The sequence below is a fragment of the Callithrix jacchus genome, chromosome 22 (genome assembly GCF_049354715.1).
Source record: "Callithrix jacchus isolate 240 chromosome 22, calJac240_pri, whole genome shotgun sequence".
NCBI classification, from domain to species: domain Eukaryota; kingdom Metazoa; phylum Chordata; class Mammalia; order Primates; family Cebidae; genus Callithrix; species Callithrix jacchus.
The window spans coordinates 2648679-2664113 of NC_133523.1; the positions used below are offsets into that span (position 1 = coordinate 2648679).

General features: G+C 62.9%; 1 protein-coding gene across 4 annotated transcripts in view; it reads left to right on the forward strand.

Annotated features, from left to right (window-relative positions):
• Positions 1-12267, forward strand: part of THOP1 (thimet oligopeptidase 1) — a 29563-nt gene extending 17296 nt beyond the window's left edge. For all 4 annotated transcript variants that reach the window (XM_078361466.1, XM_078361465.1, XM_078361467.1 and 1 more), the window contains 8 exons: positions 2586-2746; positions 4786-4921; positions 5293-5659; positions 6660-6861; positions 8635-8821; positions 8973-9101; positions 10253-10389; positions 11822-12267. In XM_078361466.1, the coding sequence (XP_078217592.1) occupies positions 2586-2746; positions 4786-4921; positions 5293-5659; positions 6660-6861; positions 8635-8821; positions 8973-9101; positions 10253-10389; positions 11822-11977 (1475 nt within the window). In that variant the 3' untranslated portion in view covers positions 11978-12267. The remainder of the gene's footprint in view (positions 1-2585; positions 2747-4785; positions 4922-5292; positions 5660-6659; positions 6862-8634; positions 8822-8972; positions 9102-10252; positions 10390-11821) is intronic.
• Positions 12268-15435: the final 3168 nt, after the last annotated feature.

Here is a 15435-nt window from a genome sequence, read left to right on the forward strand (position 1 = left end):
CGTCAGTGCTTCAGCTGCTGCTTTTCACATTCGCCGTCCTGCACACTCGAGCATGTGTTGGTTTTGGTGTCTAACTCTTTGGGCCGTTCCGTTTGTCCAGCCTGAGGGGCCTCCCGTGCGGGTAGCTGGAGTCCCACGTGGCGGGTGATGGTGGCGCACGCCTGGGTAAGGCGTGGTCTCCCCAGGCTCTCCGCTGCCCCACGGCCTGTTTCCCTTTGTGTCAGGGATTTGTCAGGAGAAGCTTAGTCCCTTTTCTTTTGCTGACAACAGAAGACCTAGAGCCGAGTACTTTATAAGAAAAGGAGTGAACTTGTCCCAGCTCTGGAGGCTGAGAGGTCCCACGTCACGGGGCCACATCTGATGAGGACCTTATCCTGGTGGGGACCCTGGAGCCGTGAGGGCGCCAGGGTGTCACATGGTGAGAGGAGGTGGCTGAGCGAGCCTGCCCAGGTCTCCTCCTCTCCTCACAAAGCCCCAGTCCCACTGCTACGTTAACCCATCAATCCCTTCCTTAGTCTGTGAATCCATGAATGGATTCATCCATCCTGAAGGCGGAGCCCACATGACCTGGTTGCCTGTTAAAGATCCCGGCACCCAATATCACCATCCACCAACACCCCATCCCCCCACTAACACTGTCCCCACTACCCAAATCCCCCAATACTGCTGGCCCCCAGTCGCCACCCCCTAACACCACCATCCCCCAGCACCCCCATCCCCCAGCACCCCATCCCCCCAGCGCCACCATCCCCCAGCGCCGACATCTCCCCAGCACTGCCACCCCACATGCTGCCATCTCTGGGATTAAGTTCCTTGTGTGTTTTGGAGTGGATGCCCCCACCTAGACCAGACACCTGTGAGTGTCTGTCACTCGCACTTCTTGCCGCGTCCATGGGTGACTTTTGCTGCCCTCATCCTTCCGAGCGTTAGTCATCCTGCTGTGACTCTGAACCTTCCTTCTTGCCCATTTTCTGACTGATTTGTTTCTCTCCCTGCCGTATGCATGAGGCTCCCGTCTTATTCCCAGGTTATCACCCGTTGCCATTCATCTCAGTGCTCAAATCGTTCCACACCAACCCTCGCGAGCCCCTCCAGACAGTCCCTGTGTCCTTGGAATGCACCTGCTGTCCTCTGAGCTGGCTGTTACTGTTGGACACGTGGTGCCGCAGGCTCATCCAGGCTCTCTCTGCCCCAGTGCTCACATGAGCCATTTCTTGGAGGAGCTGTGGTGCCTTTGAGTGGAGGGTGATTCAGGAAGCAGAATCTGGGCCCCAGGTGTGTTCATCGCTGCTGGGGGGCAGTGTTCCCGGACGCCGTCAACAGGGAGCAGATGCGCATCTCTGCGTCACCCATGGGCACACATACTCTTCTCTTCTGTGTCTGTATATAAAATCCACAAGTTCCACGGGGCATGGTGGGGCACGCCTGTGGTCCCAGCTACTCGGGAGGCTGAGGCAGGAGGCTCGCTTGAGCCTGGGAGTTCAAGGCCACAGTGAACTATGATCGCACTACTGCATTCCAGCCTGGGCAACAGAGCAAGACCCTGTTTCTAAAACAATTACAATTTTCATGAGTGCACTTGATAGCTTTACTTCCAGTCCAGCACACTGAGCCACTCTGGCCGTCTCCCTTGCTGTCTTTAACTCCCGTCTCTGACCGTCAGCTGTCACTCCTGGGTGACACACTGTTGAGGTGGAGCAGTGCTGTTTGAAGGCCCCTGCTCCTTGGAAAGGAAGATGTGCAGGTCTCAGGAGGCCGCTCTTTCCCTTCATCTCCTCCCGACCCGCCCCCCGCCACAGAGCCCAGCTGGGACATTGGAAGCTGAGCTCAGCCCACTGAGTCCCTGGGCAGACAGTGCCAGGCTGGCGCTGGTGCCAGCGTGCAAATGGGGAGGTGGGGCTCTGCCACATGGGACTCTTGTCTCACCACCCACCTCCACGGGCTGGTCTCCCAGAATGTCCCCCATCAGCCACCAGCCCCTCATCCCGATCATTCTTTCTCACCCTTACCACCCTGGAGGGCAGGGTGAGCCAGTCTTGGTATCGAAGCTGGGAACCTGAGGCACGGTGGCCTTGGTTTCTCCCGAGCCGTGAAGTGGGAGCCCTGGAGGATTTCAGTCCCCAGGGCTGTCGGCCGGGGAGCCAGGTGGCAGGCTGTGGCTGCCGGGCAGCGGGGTGGGCTCTGTCCGGCCAGGGGTGTGTGGGTGGAGAAAGGCTGGCAGGGCTGCAGTGACCAGCTCTGGGAGCAGGGACTGGGTCTGTCTGAGGGACGCACCAGGAAGTGGATGCACAGCGGGGCTGCGTGCTGACAGCCACTCTTCCTGCCGCCCTCCTCCCTTCACACGTGGGGGTGGCGGCAGCACCCCGGAAGCTCACGCTGTCCAGGGGTTGAGCCGGATTTAGCTTTAACCCCTCCGGGGTAAGAGATCTGCTCTGGGTGGGCTGGGGGTCTCGTGGTGGGCTTACAGGGGGACCTGGCCGCGGGTGGTGGCCAGGCTGTGGCTGCTCCCTGAGGGCACCCGTATAGTTTTTCAGGCAGAAGGGAAGCCCACGCCTCTGCTTTGACAGGACTGTTCTGTCACATAGGAGGGCTCCCCGAGGACTTTCTCAACTCCCTGGAGAAGACGGAGGGCGGCAAGTTGAAGGTCACCCTCAAGTACCCGCATTACTTCCCCCTCCTGAAGAAATGCCACGTGCCGGAGACCAGGAGGAGAGTGGAGGAGGCCTTCAACTGCCGGTGTAAGGAGGTGAGACGGTGCGGCCGGGGCCCCAGGGGCTGGGGGCGGGAACTTGTGGGGCTGGGGCCCCAGGGACTGGGGGCGGGGAGCTTGTGGGGTTGTGAGGCCGGGGCCCCAGGGACTGTGGGGGGAAGCTTGTGAGGCCGGGGCCCCAGGGACTGTGGGGGGAAGCTTGTGAGGCCGGGGCCCCAGGGACTGTTGCGGGGGGAGCTTGTGGGGCCGGGGCCCCAGGGGCTGGGGGGGAAGCTTGTGGGGCTCGTCGGCCGCACACGTATGAGGCACCTCCCAATCTCCCTGGCCAGCAGAGGCCTCCCTGTGGGGCTCCGCCGCCCCCTGGGGTTGTCTGTGCTGGGCTCCACCTAGACCCTGGGGCCACAGCTCAGGGCCCAGTTCATCCTTGCCGAGCTGCTGCTCCTGCTGCTGCTCTGAGCATCTGGCCACATACAGGTGTCCTGTCTCCCTTATCTGGAGCCGCCCAGGTCATTCCTTTGGTCTGACATGGCGGTGCCCAGGCCTGAGCCTGGGTCCACAGGTGGGTCGTGACTGGGCCTTCTCCCTATGACCTGGCGCCAGACGGCCATTCCCACACGGACTCGTATAACTGTCCCCGGCGCCATGGTGTGGTCAGGTGGCTCTGCACTTCTCCCGTCTGGAACAGGCAGGGGCACTAGGAGTGGGCCTTGGTGGTCTCCTGACCACACCATGTTGCTGCTCACGTGGCCGGCGAAAGAGGCTGGGGGACAGGCAGGCACTGATTGCTGCCAATCACTGCAGGGACGGGGTGGGGCACCAATCACTGAGAGGAAGACAGGCAGGTGCCAATCACTGCAGGGACGGGGTGGGGCACCAATCACTGAGAGGAAGACAGGCAGGTGCCAATCACTGCAGGGGGACGGGGTGGGGCACCAATCACTGAGAGGAAGACAGGCAGGTGCCAATCACTGCAGGGGGACGGGGTGGGACACCAATCACTGAGAGGAAGACAGGTGCCAATCACTGCAGGGGGACGGGGTGGGGCACCAATCACTGAGAGGAAGACAGGCGGGCGCCAATCACTGCAGGGGGACGGGGTGGGGCACCAATCACTGAGAGGAAGACAGGTGCCAATCACTGCAGGGGGACGGGGTGGGGCACCAATCACTGAGAGGAAGACAGGCGGGCGCCAATCACTGCAGGGGGACGGGGTGGGGCACCAATCACTGAGAGGAAGACAGGCGGGTGCCAATCACTGCAGGGGGCAGTGGACAGGCGGGCACCGGTCACTGAAGAGGAGGGCTCCTTGCTGGTCAGGGGCCAGGACCGTGGTTGGTTCAAATGGGGGGCCTCCCTCTACATGTTGGCAGTGAGCCCTCGTTGCTGTATGGCTGAGTAGGCGGACCCATGGGCTGGGCGAACCTCAGCTTCCCCAGCGCACCTTGGAAGGTCAACTGGGCAGGGGTCTGAGCCCTACAAGTCCTTGTTTCTAAATACTGTCCCGGTCCCCAGGGTTGGGTGCTAGTGGCAGAGTAAGGGCCGGGCCAAGAGAGAGCACATGGGCGGGCTGAGTTCCAGGTCCCAGAGCATGTGCCGCCTCAGAGACTTTGCTGCTGGTGGTCGACCTGGCCCCCAGTTGACTGGCGGCTCTGCGCACCTGCCTGGTCACAGCTGGGTTCCCTGTGGAGCCAGCGTGCTGATGGGCACATCTGTCATGTTTCCCCCCCACAACCTTGGTCAGCAGTGCCAGTCCCTGAGGTGAGGCTGCGTGCATGTCGTGTGCCAGTGGAGGTGGGCAGAGTCCTGAGACTGGGAGCCAGGGCCTGGACACGGGGGCGTCCCTATGTGCAGGCTCCTCAGAAGCCCCCAACACACCGCATTCTGTGTACACATCCCCAGTGCCCACACCACGTTCTGAGGCTTATAATGACACTCGTGGTGTGACCAGAAGTGCTGTGTAGTGACACAGCTGGAGAGGGGCAGGGGCCGGAGGCCAGACAGAGCTGGGATGAGCCCCTGGCCCGGAGGTGGAGGGAGTGGCACCCTGGCCGACAGCACGGTGATGTCGGTTGCAGGAGAACTGCGCCATCCTCAAGGAGCTGGTGACGCTGCGGGCCCAGAAGTCCCGCCTGCTGGGGTTCTGCACGCACGCTGACTATGTCCTGGAGATGAACATGGCCAAGACCAGCCAGACCGTGGCCACCTTCCTAGGTAGCCCTTCCTCCTCCTCCACTGGGGTCCCTGTGACGAAGGTTCTCAGGGTCACCCTGGGGGCAGCTGGTGCTATCCCTAGAGCCCTGATCTTTCCCTCCATGAAGAGGGACTTCCGACCCCTGCCCCGGCTCCCTCACTCCCCTGGGGGGACCCTCAGAACAGGGAAGCGCCCAGGCCCTGGTGTCAGCCCCATGCCTGCACCGGTCCCTCCGCCCCCTTGTCCTGAACGTGAGCATGATGGGCCTTGGGAGGGGTTGCTGGGAGCTTTCAGAGGGACGGGGAGCCTGACGAAGTTGTGGCTGCGGGTGGGAGAACCTAGAGCCATGCAGGAGCCTGCAAGGCGAGACACCCACCTCCCGCCCTCCCAGATGAGCTGGCACAGAAGCTGAAGCCCCTGGGGGAGCAGGAGCGCGAGGCGATTCTGGAGCTGAAGCGAGCTGAGTGCGAGCGCCGGGGCCTGGCCTTCGACGGGTGCATCCGTGCCTGGGACATGCGCTACTACATGAACCAGGTGGAGGAGACGCGCTACCGCGTGGACCAGAACCTGCTCAAGGAGTACTTCCCCGTGCAGGTGGTCACACAGGGGCTGCTGGGCATCTACCAGGAGCTGCTGGGGCTGGCCTTCCACCAGGAGGAGGGCGCCGGCGCCTGGCACGAGGACGTGCAGCTCTACACAGCCAGGGACGCGGCCTCGGGGGACGTGGTCGGCAAGTTCTACCTGGACCTGTACCCGCGGTGGGTGAGGGCGGGGGGGGCAGGGGGGGGCGGGGGTGAGGGCGGGGGGGGCAGGGGTGAGGGCAGGGGTGAGGGCGGGGGGGCGGGGGTGAGGGCAGGGGTGAGGGCGGGGGGGGCAGGGGTGAGGGCAGGGGTGAGGGCGGGGGGGCGGGGGTGAGGGCAGGGGTGAGGGCGGGGGGGGCAGGGGTGAGGGCAGGGGGGGCAGGGGTGAGGGCAGGGGGGGCAGGGGTGAGGGCGGGGGGCAGGGGGGGGCAGGGGGGGTCAGGGGTGAGGGCAGGGGGGGTCAGGGGTGAGGGCAGGGGTGAGGGCGGGGGGGGCAGGGGTGAGGGCGGGGGGGGCAGGGGTGAGGGCAGGGGTGAGGGCAGGGGTGAGGGCGGGGGGGGCAGGGGGGGCAGGGGTGAGGGCAGGGGTGAGGGCGGGGGGGCAGGGGTGAGGGCAGGGGTGAGGGCGGGGGGCAGGGGTGAGGGCGGGGGGGGCAGGGGTGAGGGCGGGGGGGCAGGGGGGGTCAGGGGTGAGGGCGGGGGAGCAGGGGTGAGGGCAGGGTGAGGGCAGGGGGGGCAGGGGTGAGGGCAGGGGTGAGGGCGGGGGTGAGGGTGGGGGGCAGGGGGCGGGGCGCCCAGGCCCTGGGTCTCCTCAGAGCCCGCACTCCCGTCTGAGATGGGAAGGAAGTCGTTGCCTGCTCGCAGGGTCTCGGGGATGAACCCCGAGATGTAGCGCCCACGGGCACGCCACGGGGGCCGAAAATGCAGCTGTCCTGTTTCCACTCTCACTTGGCCACCCAGACAGGGTGCAGCTCTGCCCAGGCCAGAGTCCTTTAGAGGAGGGATGGCAGCTGGGGCCAGGCCCTGGTTTTCATGCTGCCCGGTGCCAAGTTGCTTTGGCTGAGAGGGAGGTTTAGAACCTCGGCGCCCAGCGGTCTGGGTTATCAGCAAGTGGATTGAGGGATGTGGAGTTGGGGACTCAAGTGCCCACGGGACTTGACGCTGCCTCCACCCCCAAGGGAAGGGAAGTATGGGCACGCGGCCTGCTTCGGCCTGCAGCCTGGCTGCCTGCGGCAGGACGGGAGCCGCCAGATTGCCATCGCGGCCATGGTGGCCAACTTCACCAAGCCCACGCCCGACGCGCCCTCGCTGCTTCAGCATGACGAGGTGGAGACCTACTTCCACGAGTTTGGGCACGTGATGCACCAGCTCTGCTCCCAGGTGGGTGCGGGGCCCGGGCAGGAGCTGGGGCTGCCTGTGGTCAGTGGGGCCCGAGCTCGGGGCTTCAGCTTCTGGCTCTCTGCACCCACCTGGGAGCTCCTTCATCCGATGCCACCCGAAGATGGCGGCTCCTTCTCATGCCTGTGTCCTGGGGCTGCCCCAGCAAAACACCACAGACAAGGGCTTAGACAAAGAGCGTGTATGTCCTCCTGGTCCTGGAGCCTGGAGTCTGCGGTCACGTCGTCAGCAGGGCTGGCTCCCTGGAGCCTGTCCTTGGCCTGCAGACGCCACCTCCTCTGTGTCCTCGTGTGCTCGTCCTTCTGTGTGGGTCCGCAGCTCCTCCTGCAGGGCCCCCAGGCATGCTACCTTAGTGACCTCCTTAGACATCCAGTTTCCAAGGACAGTCACATCTGGCCGGGCTCAGTGGCTCACACCTGTAATCCCAGCACTTTGAGAGGCAGAGGTGGGCAGATCACCTGACATCAGGAGTTCAGGACCAGCCTGGCCAACACGGTGCCATCTTGTGGCAAGCATCTTTCCTGGCACACAGTCAGCTGTCATTCCTCGGAAAAGTTCTGTCCCGTGAAGGCGCTGAGAACCCTGAGAAGCACACGTGTAGCTGTCCCTCCCAGGGGACCCAGGGCTGGGCTCCCATGAGTCTCTGGTCACCTGTTTGCCCACTGATCAATCCAGAGGCTTATTGTGTGTGTTTCGGGTTCAAGACGCCTTAATGCTGTGCGACGCTGGTGGGTTCACGTCGAACACGTGACCGGTGGCTGTTACCCATGCTTGAACGCAGCTCGCACACACAGGGTGTCCCCGTGTGGCTCGTGGTGGCCTCCTGGCGCTGAGGGGCACGAGACAGTGCTCGGCACAATGCTTGGGGCCTAAACAGCAAAATCACTGAGAGCACAAAGATGCAAACACCGTGCCCCTACACTGAGAAAAGCACCCTTGCTCACAGAATGAGCGGAAGCAGAAGACAGCGCCCCGTCTGAGGAGCGCCGCAGTGCTGGCCTCGGGTTCCCGGGGATCTTGGCAGGCGAGTTAGGAAACACGGAGTTTGGAGTGAGGACCGACTGTGTGTCCACCTTTCCTGGCTTCCCTGCCCTGGTGTTTGCACGGGGCTCAGAGCCAACACACGCATGGGCACATCCGCGCAGGAGCGCACACGGGCCTGAAGCCTGCCTTGCCTGTTGCTGTCTCTGACCCCGGGGCCTGGCACGGCGAGTCCCTCTGTGCAGTCAGTCATCAGGATGAGGAGCGTGGCTGTGCAGTCCTTGGAAAAGCCTCGGTGTCACAGAGAGGACCTTAAGGATCACCCAGGGGTCCCCTGGCCGTCGGCTGCCAGCCACGGTTCCTGCGGGACTGGGTCAAGGGTTGTGCTTTTCGGGAAGGTTCCACACACACAAGCAGGGAGACGCAGCACACCTCGCAGTGTCCTCACGCAGACCTGGCCGTCCCCAGCTCCCAACTGCACCGGCTTCTCTGCCCCTCGGGTACAAAGCTTTCAGGGTACAGTGGCTCTGTGGATGGGGAGAAGCGTGGGTGGCCTCCAGGGACAGGCGTGTGGCTGGCATCTTTAGGTGTCTTGCTGACACAGGCAGATGGCAGCAGCCCAGGGGCCTGCGGGTCCTGGTCGTTTTCCAAGTTTGGGGCGGGAGGGCCGGGCCCAGTGTGTCACCTGTGCACCTGGCACATTTGCACTGTGGCAGCTGACATGGGCCAGGCTGGCGGGAACAGGCGTTCTGAGTCTCTGCCCCACCCCCACAGGCGGAGTTCGCCATGTTCAGCGGTACCCATGTGGAGCGGGACTTTGTGGAGGCGCCGTCGCAGATGCTGGAGAACTGGGTGTGGGAGAAGGAGCCGCTGCTGCGGATGTCCCAGCACTACCGCACAGGCAGCGCGGTGCCGCAGGAGCTCCTGGAGAAGCTCATCGAGTCCCGGCAGGCCAACACAGGTACGTGCACCCACCCTGTCTTGGGGAGGGCGCTTGGCCCAGGGGTGGCGGCACCCAGCCAGGACTTGGCATGTTTCCCCGAGGGGGTCAGAGCTCTGGACAGAGTGGGCTGGGGCAGGTGCAGAGACCAGCTCCCTCCCCTCCTGCCCAGGCCTCTTCAACCTGCGCCAGATCGTCCTCGCCAAAGTAGACCAGGCCCTGCACACACAGACAGACGCAGACCCCGCTGAGGAGTATGCACGGCTCTGCCAGGAGATCCTCGGGGTCCCAGCCACACCAGGTAGCCACCCTGGAGCACCCTGGAATTTGGGGCCTCAGCCGCTTTCCCGGGAGGGTGAAGGAGTTGGTCCCCATGCTTCACTTCACAAGTGCAGTAGTTTCTGCTGGGGAGCCATGGAGTGTGTCCCAGACTCCTCGGGGACAGCCCCAGCTGAGACGAGCTGCAGGCCCAGGGTCAGGGGTGGGCGTGCAGCCCAGTCCCGAGGAGGAGTTCGTTCTCTGGAGCCTTTGCTTTTAGTGAAGCTAGTGTTTCGTTAATTCAAATTTGTGATACTTGCTTTTTGAAGAGCCTGGGAAGGGACAGGAAGGACTAGAAATCTCAGGTCCTGACGGGAGGAAGCGGGTCCTGTGTTGATTTGCACCTGTTTCTCCTGCATGCACGTGTGTTCATACGCACTAGAGAGGATCCGTGACGTGTGAACACGTGATACAGAAACAGCGCGATTTTAACATGCGTTGTGTTCTGTGGGTCCGTGACGTGTGAACACGTGATACAGAAACAGCGCGATTTTAACATGCGTTGTGTTCTGTGGGTCCGTGACGTGTGAACACGTGATACAGAAACAGCGCGATTTTAACATGCGTTGTGTTCTGTGGGTCCGTGACGTGTGAACACGTGATACAGAAACAGCGTGATTTTAACATGCGTTGTGTTCTGTGGGTCCGTGACGTGTGAACACGTGATACAGAAACAGCGTGATTTTAACATGCGTTGTGTTCTGTGGGTTCACCGTTCCATAGACTTTAAACAGCCTCTGAAAGCGTTTGAAGCAGCGTGTCCTTTGTTGTCGCATAGCCATGCCTTGGTTTATTGATGCGGTCTCATAACGGGGATGTTTGCACTGTGGCTCAGCCTGGCGTTTTGGTGGGGCTGATGGGGAGCCGCCGCGGGAGTTTGGGGAGTTCGTTGCGGCTGACGGTTCCGTTCAATGAGCCCCTGTCCTTCCAGGAGAGAGGCAGAAACTTGTGGCCCTCGCCTCGTGGCTGGGCTCTGGTTCTAGAAGTTATTTGGCTGGTTCTGGCCCTCGCTGTGGTCCTCTGGCTTCTCCCCGTTCCAGGCAGGGATCTTGGGAGTCTGGCTGGACGTCCTCACCTCGGGGAGGAGCACAGGGTGGGGGCTGCAGTGTGAACCCTGCCATGTGTCTGTCCCAGGAACCAACATGCCTGCCACCTTCGGCCACCTGGCGGGCGGCTACGACGCCCAGTACTACGGGTACCTGTGGAGCGAGGTGTACTCCATGGACATGTTCCACACGCGCTTCAAGCAGGAGGGCATCCTGAACAGCAAGGTACATGGGGACCGGGGAGGGCGTGTGAACAGCAAGGTACATGGGGACCGGGGTCCAGGGAGGGCGTGTGAACAGCAAGGTACATGGGGACCGGGGTCCGGGGAGGGCGTGTGAACAGCAAGGTACATGGGGACCGGGGTCCGGGGAGGGCGTGTGAACAGCAAGGTACATGGGGACCGGGGTCCGGGGAGGGCGTGTGAACAGCAAGGTACATGGGGACCGGGGTCTGGGGAGGGCATCTTGAACAGCAAGGTACATGGGGACCGGGGAGGGCGTGTGAACAGCAAGGTACATGGGGACCAGGGTCCGGGGAGGGCGTGTGAACAGCAAGGTACATGGGGACCAGGGTCCGGGGAGGGCATCTTGAACAGCAGGGTACATGGGGACCGGGGTCCGGGGAGGGCATCTTGAACAGCAGGGTACATGGGGACCGGGGTCCGGGGAGGGCATCTTGAACAGCAAGGTACATGGGGACCGGGGTCCGGGGAGGGCATCTTGAACAGCAGGGTACATGGGGACCAGGGTCCGGGGAGGGCATCTTGAACAGCAAGGTACATGGGGACCGGGGTCCGGGGAGGGCATCTTGAACAGCAGGGTACATGGGGACCGGGGTCTGGGGAGGGCATCTTGAACAGCAAGGTACATGGGGACTGGGGTCCGGGGAGGGCATCCTGAACAGCAGGGTGGGGCCGAGAACAGCGCGACCTTGGCCTCGTCCTGGGTGTGCCAGGTGAGCCAGCCTGGCCGAGGCACCTGCTGGTCTCGGCGCGGTGCTGCTCCCCGGGCCCTGCAGGAAGCTCCACGCTGGACCCGCAGGCCTGGGGCTGTGAGTGCTGGGAGCTCCGCGTCTTCCCAGAGGAGTCCTTCGGGACTACAGAGGGGTGAGGCAGAGACGAGACAGCGAGGTGGCCAGCGCCAGCCACTGCGGAGACCCCAGTGAGGTGTCTCTGACTTGGGAGCCGTGTGCTGAGACAGAGCCCTCTTTGGGGAGGCCTGGCTTGGCCTTTGCATGTATTTGCCCCTCCAGTCCCGCTCCGCACTGTGCACTGGGCTGTTGCGCCATGTGAGCCCGCGCCTCCCCGTGACATGCTGCGACGCAGGCTCAGGGCAGCCGCCAGAGTCCCTCTCTAGGAGCAGGTGGCTGCCAGCTCTGAGGCCAGCCCTGCCCTGTCCCACCGCAGGCTCAGCCTGGGTTTCAGTGGGGGTTGATGCGGGGAACCACCTCTGGAGTTGGGGCACTGCTGGTCCCTCAGTACACACCCAGCTCTGAGATTGTGATGAGAGGCGCTCACGCTCCCAACCCGTGCTGATGCAGGCGGTCCCCAGACCTCCCTGGGAGCCTGGAAGGGGTTGCTCTGAGCCCCCATGGGCGGGGTTGTGCCCTTCCCCCTGGGTCCCCACCTGGCTGCAGCGCCCTCTGTCTCCTCGGCAGGTGGGCATGGATTACAGAAGCTGCATCCTGAGGCCCGGCGGCTCCGAGGACGCCAGTGCCATGCTGAAGCACTTCCTGGGCCGTGACCCCAAGCAGGACGCCTTCCTCCTGAGCAAGGGGCTGCAGGTGGGGGGCTGTGAGCCGCAGGCCTGCTGAGGCCCCGTGCTGCGACTGCCCAGTCCAGCCCATGCCCCCACCGACCTGGTGCCTTAGCCACAGCCCAAGATGGGGCAGGCTCTGGCACAGCACCTGGGGCTGGCAGGGCAGCGGAGCAGCTGTCTCCTGCCCCTTGTCATTGTCTGTCCCCGCCCAGTGGCCCTCAGCTAGAGATGGGGTCCTCGAGGCGTCTGGAGGCCTCTCGTGGCTGCACTAACACGTCCCCTTCCTGGGAAACGTTCCTGGTCAGGACATGGCTCTTTGGAATGAGATCATTAAAAGGAGAAAAAGGAGAGAGGCTCCCCAGCCTGGTGGTTGGCTCCTGCCCTTTCTGTCCTAGGATGGCGGGACATGGGGTCAGGGTCCAGCCCTCCATTGTTGCCGCACCAGGCCCTAGATGGGGGCACAGGTCCACGTTGGAGGGAGTGAAGGCCCGGGGGCTGGGGAACCAGTTCTGCCAGCCAGGCCAGCCTGCAGGGGTCTCAGAGACTTCTGCTTCCTGCGTGCTTCTCACCTGCTGGCATCCTGGAACATCCCCTCCCCTCCCTGCTCAACTCTGACCATCAAGGAGCAGGCTCGGCTGCTGAGCCCACAAAGCCACGCAGCCCCCTGTGCGCACAGGCAGCCTGGGCAGGACTGGGGGTCGGCAGCCGCCCACCCTCTCACCCCGAGGGGAAGGCCCGGCTCGCTCCAGCTTCCTGGGTAGAGTCTCTGGGGGATCCCACTGGACACGAGCAAACCGGGTGAACCAGGGCAGCTGCTGGCAGCTCGTCTGTGGCCCTCGTCCTCGTGGCCTTGGGGACTGCCCGTGCTTGCCCTCCCCAGTGGCCCTGCTTCCCTGGCTGTGGGCAACATGACAACGTCTGAATCAGGGTCGGGGGGCACTTCTTGGACCCTCTGGCGATGCTCCAGAGGTGCCTCAGGGAGAGCTGGCGGCTGTGTCCCAGTGCCTGAGCAGGACAGGCGGATGCTCCTGGCTTCAACTCGAGCGCTCTGATATTTGCTCCCGTGACCCTGAGCTTCTCGGGAGCCCCCCTCGTGCCCTGGGGCGTCCCTCCCTGCTCGTGGTCCTCCATCAAGGAGGCTGGCCAACGCAACCTGTGACCCTGCTTCCCGAGGCCTGTTGGGTGGCCAGACGTCGCCTCGTCCCCACCTCAATTTGGATGGGACTCTGGCTGCTGTGCTATCTGCTCTAGCCCCTCTGTCCCGTTCCCACCCGGGCAGGTGTGGCTGTGGCCGCTGCCATGGCGCCTGCTCTGCACCTTCCGCACGCCGGGCTCCACTCCGTGCACCTGAGTCTGTGTCTTTCCAGCTCTGGGGGCTGAGGGGCGAGTCTTGTCTTTGCAGAGCTGGACAGCACAATCCGTGGCCTGCAGGGTTATGCTGGAAAGGTGGGAGTGTGAAGTGGGCCACGACGGTGGCCACATTTCCAATACTCAGCCCAGAGCTGCAGCCATCGCTTGCACCTGAAGCCCCAACTACTCAGGAGGCTGAGACCAAAGGACTGCTTGATCCCAGGAGGTCGAGGCCAGCCTGGGCAACATAGCAAGACCCCATCTCTACAAAAAAGTTAGCTGGGTGTGGGGTGGGTGGCTGAGGCGGGAGGATTGCTTGAGCGTAGGAGGGTTGAGGCTGTAGTGCACCGTGATCCTGCTACTGCAGCCTGGGCAACAGAGCGAGGCCGTCTCTGGAAGCGACAGTAGCGGGCAGAGGTGGAGGCGGGAGCCCGGGGGTGCCCTCATCTTCCCCTGCACCAAGCCCGCAGATGCTTCCACCTTGTCCGCCTCTGAGACCCCGGTGTGCTGAGGCACGCCAGCTGGGCCCTGGGCTGGCACCGCCTTGTGGTCACATACATAGCCTGGCCCGTCATAGCAGAGCTAGGGTCGCAGTCTTGGGCTGCTGGGCCTTGGGCAGATGGCCCGACCATCCACACCCCGCTCCCCTGAAAGGCACTGGGCTTTGATGTCAGTTGCCAGATGCCCCAGCGGTCCCTCGGTGCTTGGCAGGCTGGGCCGCGTCCCCCAGTGTGTCCCCTGCTCCTCTGTGACACCCAGGAACTTGGAGGTGGCAGCAGAATCTCGGTCCAAGTCCCCGTGCACAGAGACGGTCCTCAGAGCCTCCCAACGCCCACGCGGGGCACCCGCTTTCCCCAAACACTCCAGGACAGCAGGGGCTGTGACCGCAGGGGCCCAGCCCCACACCAGGAGCAGGGAGGGGGACGCACACCTGCTGTGTCTCCCGGCTCCTCCACCCCACACTCCTGCCACAGGGCTCCAGCAGCAGCTATGAGGGCAGCCTGGCATTCACATCCCCTGCCCATCCAGATTGTCATTCTCCTTGGCCCCTTGCTGCTCCCCTGTGGAGAATAAAAGGGAAAACATAGGCCGGGCGCAGTGGCTCAAGCCTGTAATCCCAGCACTTTGGGAGTCCGAGGCGGGTGGATCACAAGGTCAAGAGATCAAGACCATCCTGGTCAACATGGTGAAACCCCGTCTCTACTAAAAATACAAAAATTAGCTGGGTATGGTGGCGCGTGCCTGTAATCCCAGCTACTCAGGAGGCTGAGGCAGGAGAATTGCCTGAACCCAGGAGGCGGAGGTTGCGGTGAGCCAAGATCGCGCCATTGCACTCCAGCCTGGGTAATGAGCGAAACTCCATCTCAAAAAAAAAAAATAAGAAATAAAAATAAAATTATATATATTATATATATAATTATATATGAGCCTGTATGTTTTGGGATCTTTGCAACATTTCTCCATAAACTCATTTGCGTTTTTGACAAAACCTGACCACAGAAGGGAGATCTCCTCCCCTGTCACCCGTCCAGCCACCCACCTTGGGCTGTCCCCAGGCATCCCTGGCTCCTCGTCCCCACAGTGCTTTCTCTGCCAGTGCTGCTTCCAACACACACACCCCAGGCTTTGTGCCCGTGGCCCAGTTAAGGTCATTCACTAAGTATTTCTCAAACCGAGAAGCTGCTGGGATCTTTCTGGTGGGCAGCCCCGAGCTCGGAGCAATACCACTGGGGCTGCTACAGGGCGCCCAGCGCCGCGGGGTGGGCAGGCGCTGTGTTGTCATCCTCCCCGCAGGCAGGACTGGTGTTAGAACTGTCCCTGTGTTCCAGATGGGCTGTCTTGGGAGCAGAGCCAGTGTCCTCTCCCTCCTCTCCCCAGTCAGCAACACCAGTGGAAGGCCACAGCCTTGCAAGGGGCATCTCGCGTGGGGCCTCACCCTCCAGGGCTGTCCGTAGTTCAGGAAACGGAATGTTTTGTGAAACTCAGTTCGATTCTGAGATTGATGGGCAGCTTGCGGGTGGCTTGAGCCCTGGGCCAGGAGGCAGGAGGTCTGGGTTCAAGTCTCAAGGTAAATGGGGCCATGGGTGAGTTCCAGCATGGGCTGGGGGCCGGGGACTGCCCACGTGGCTCCCTGGGGAACCGATGGCCACGCACAGAACTTTC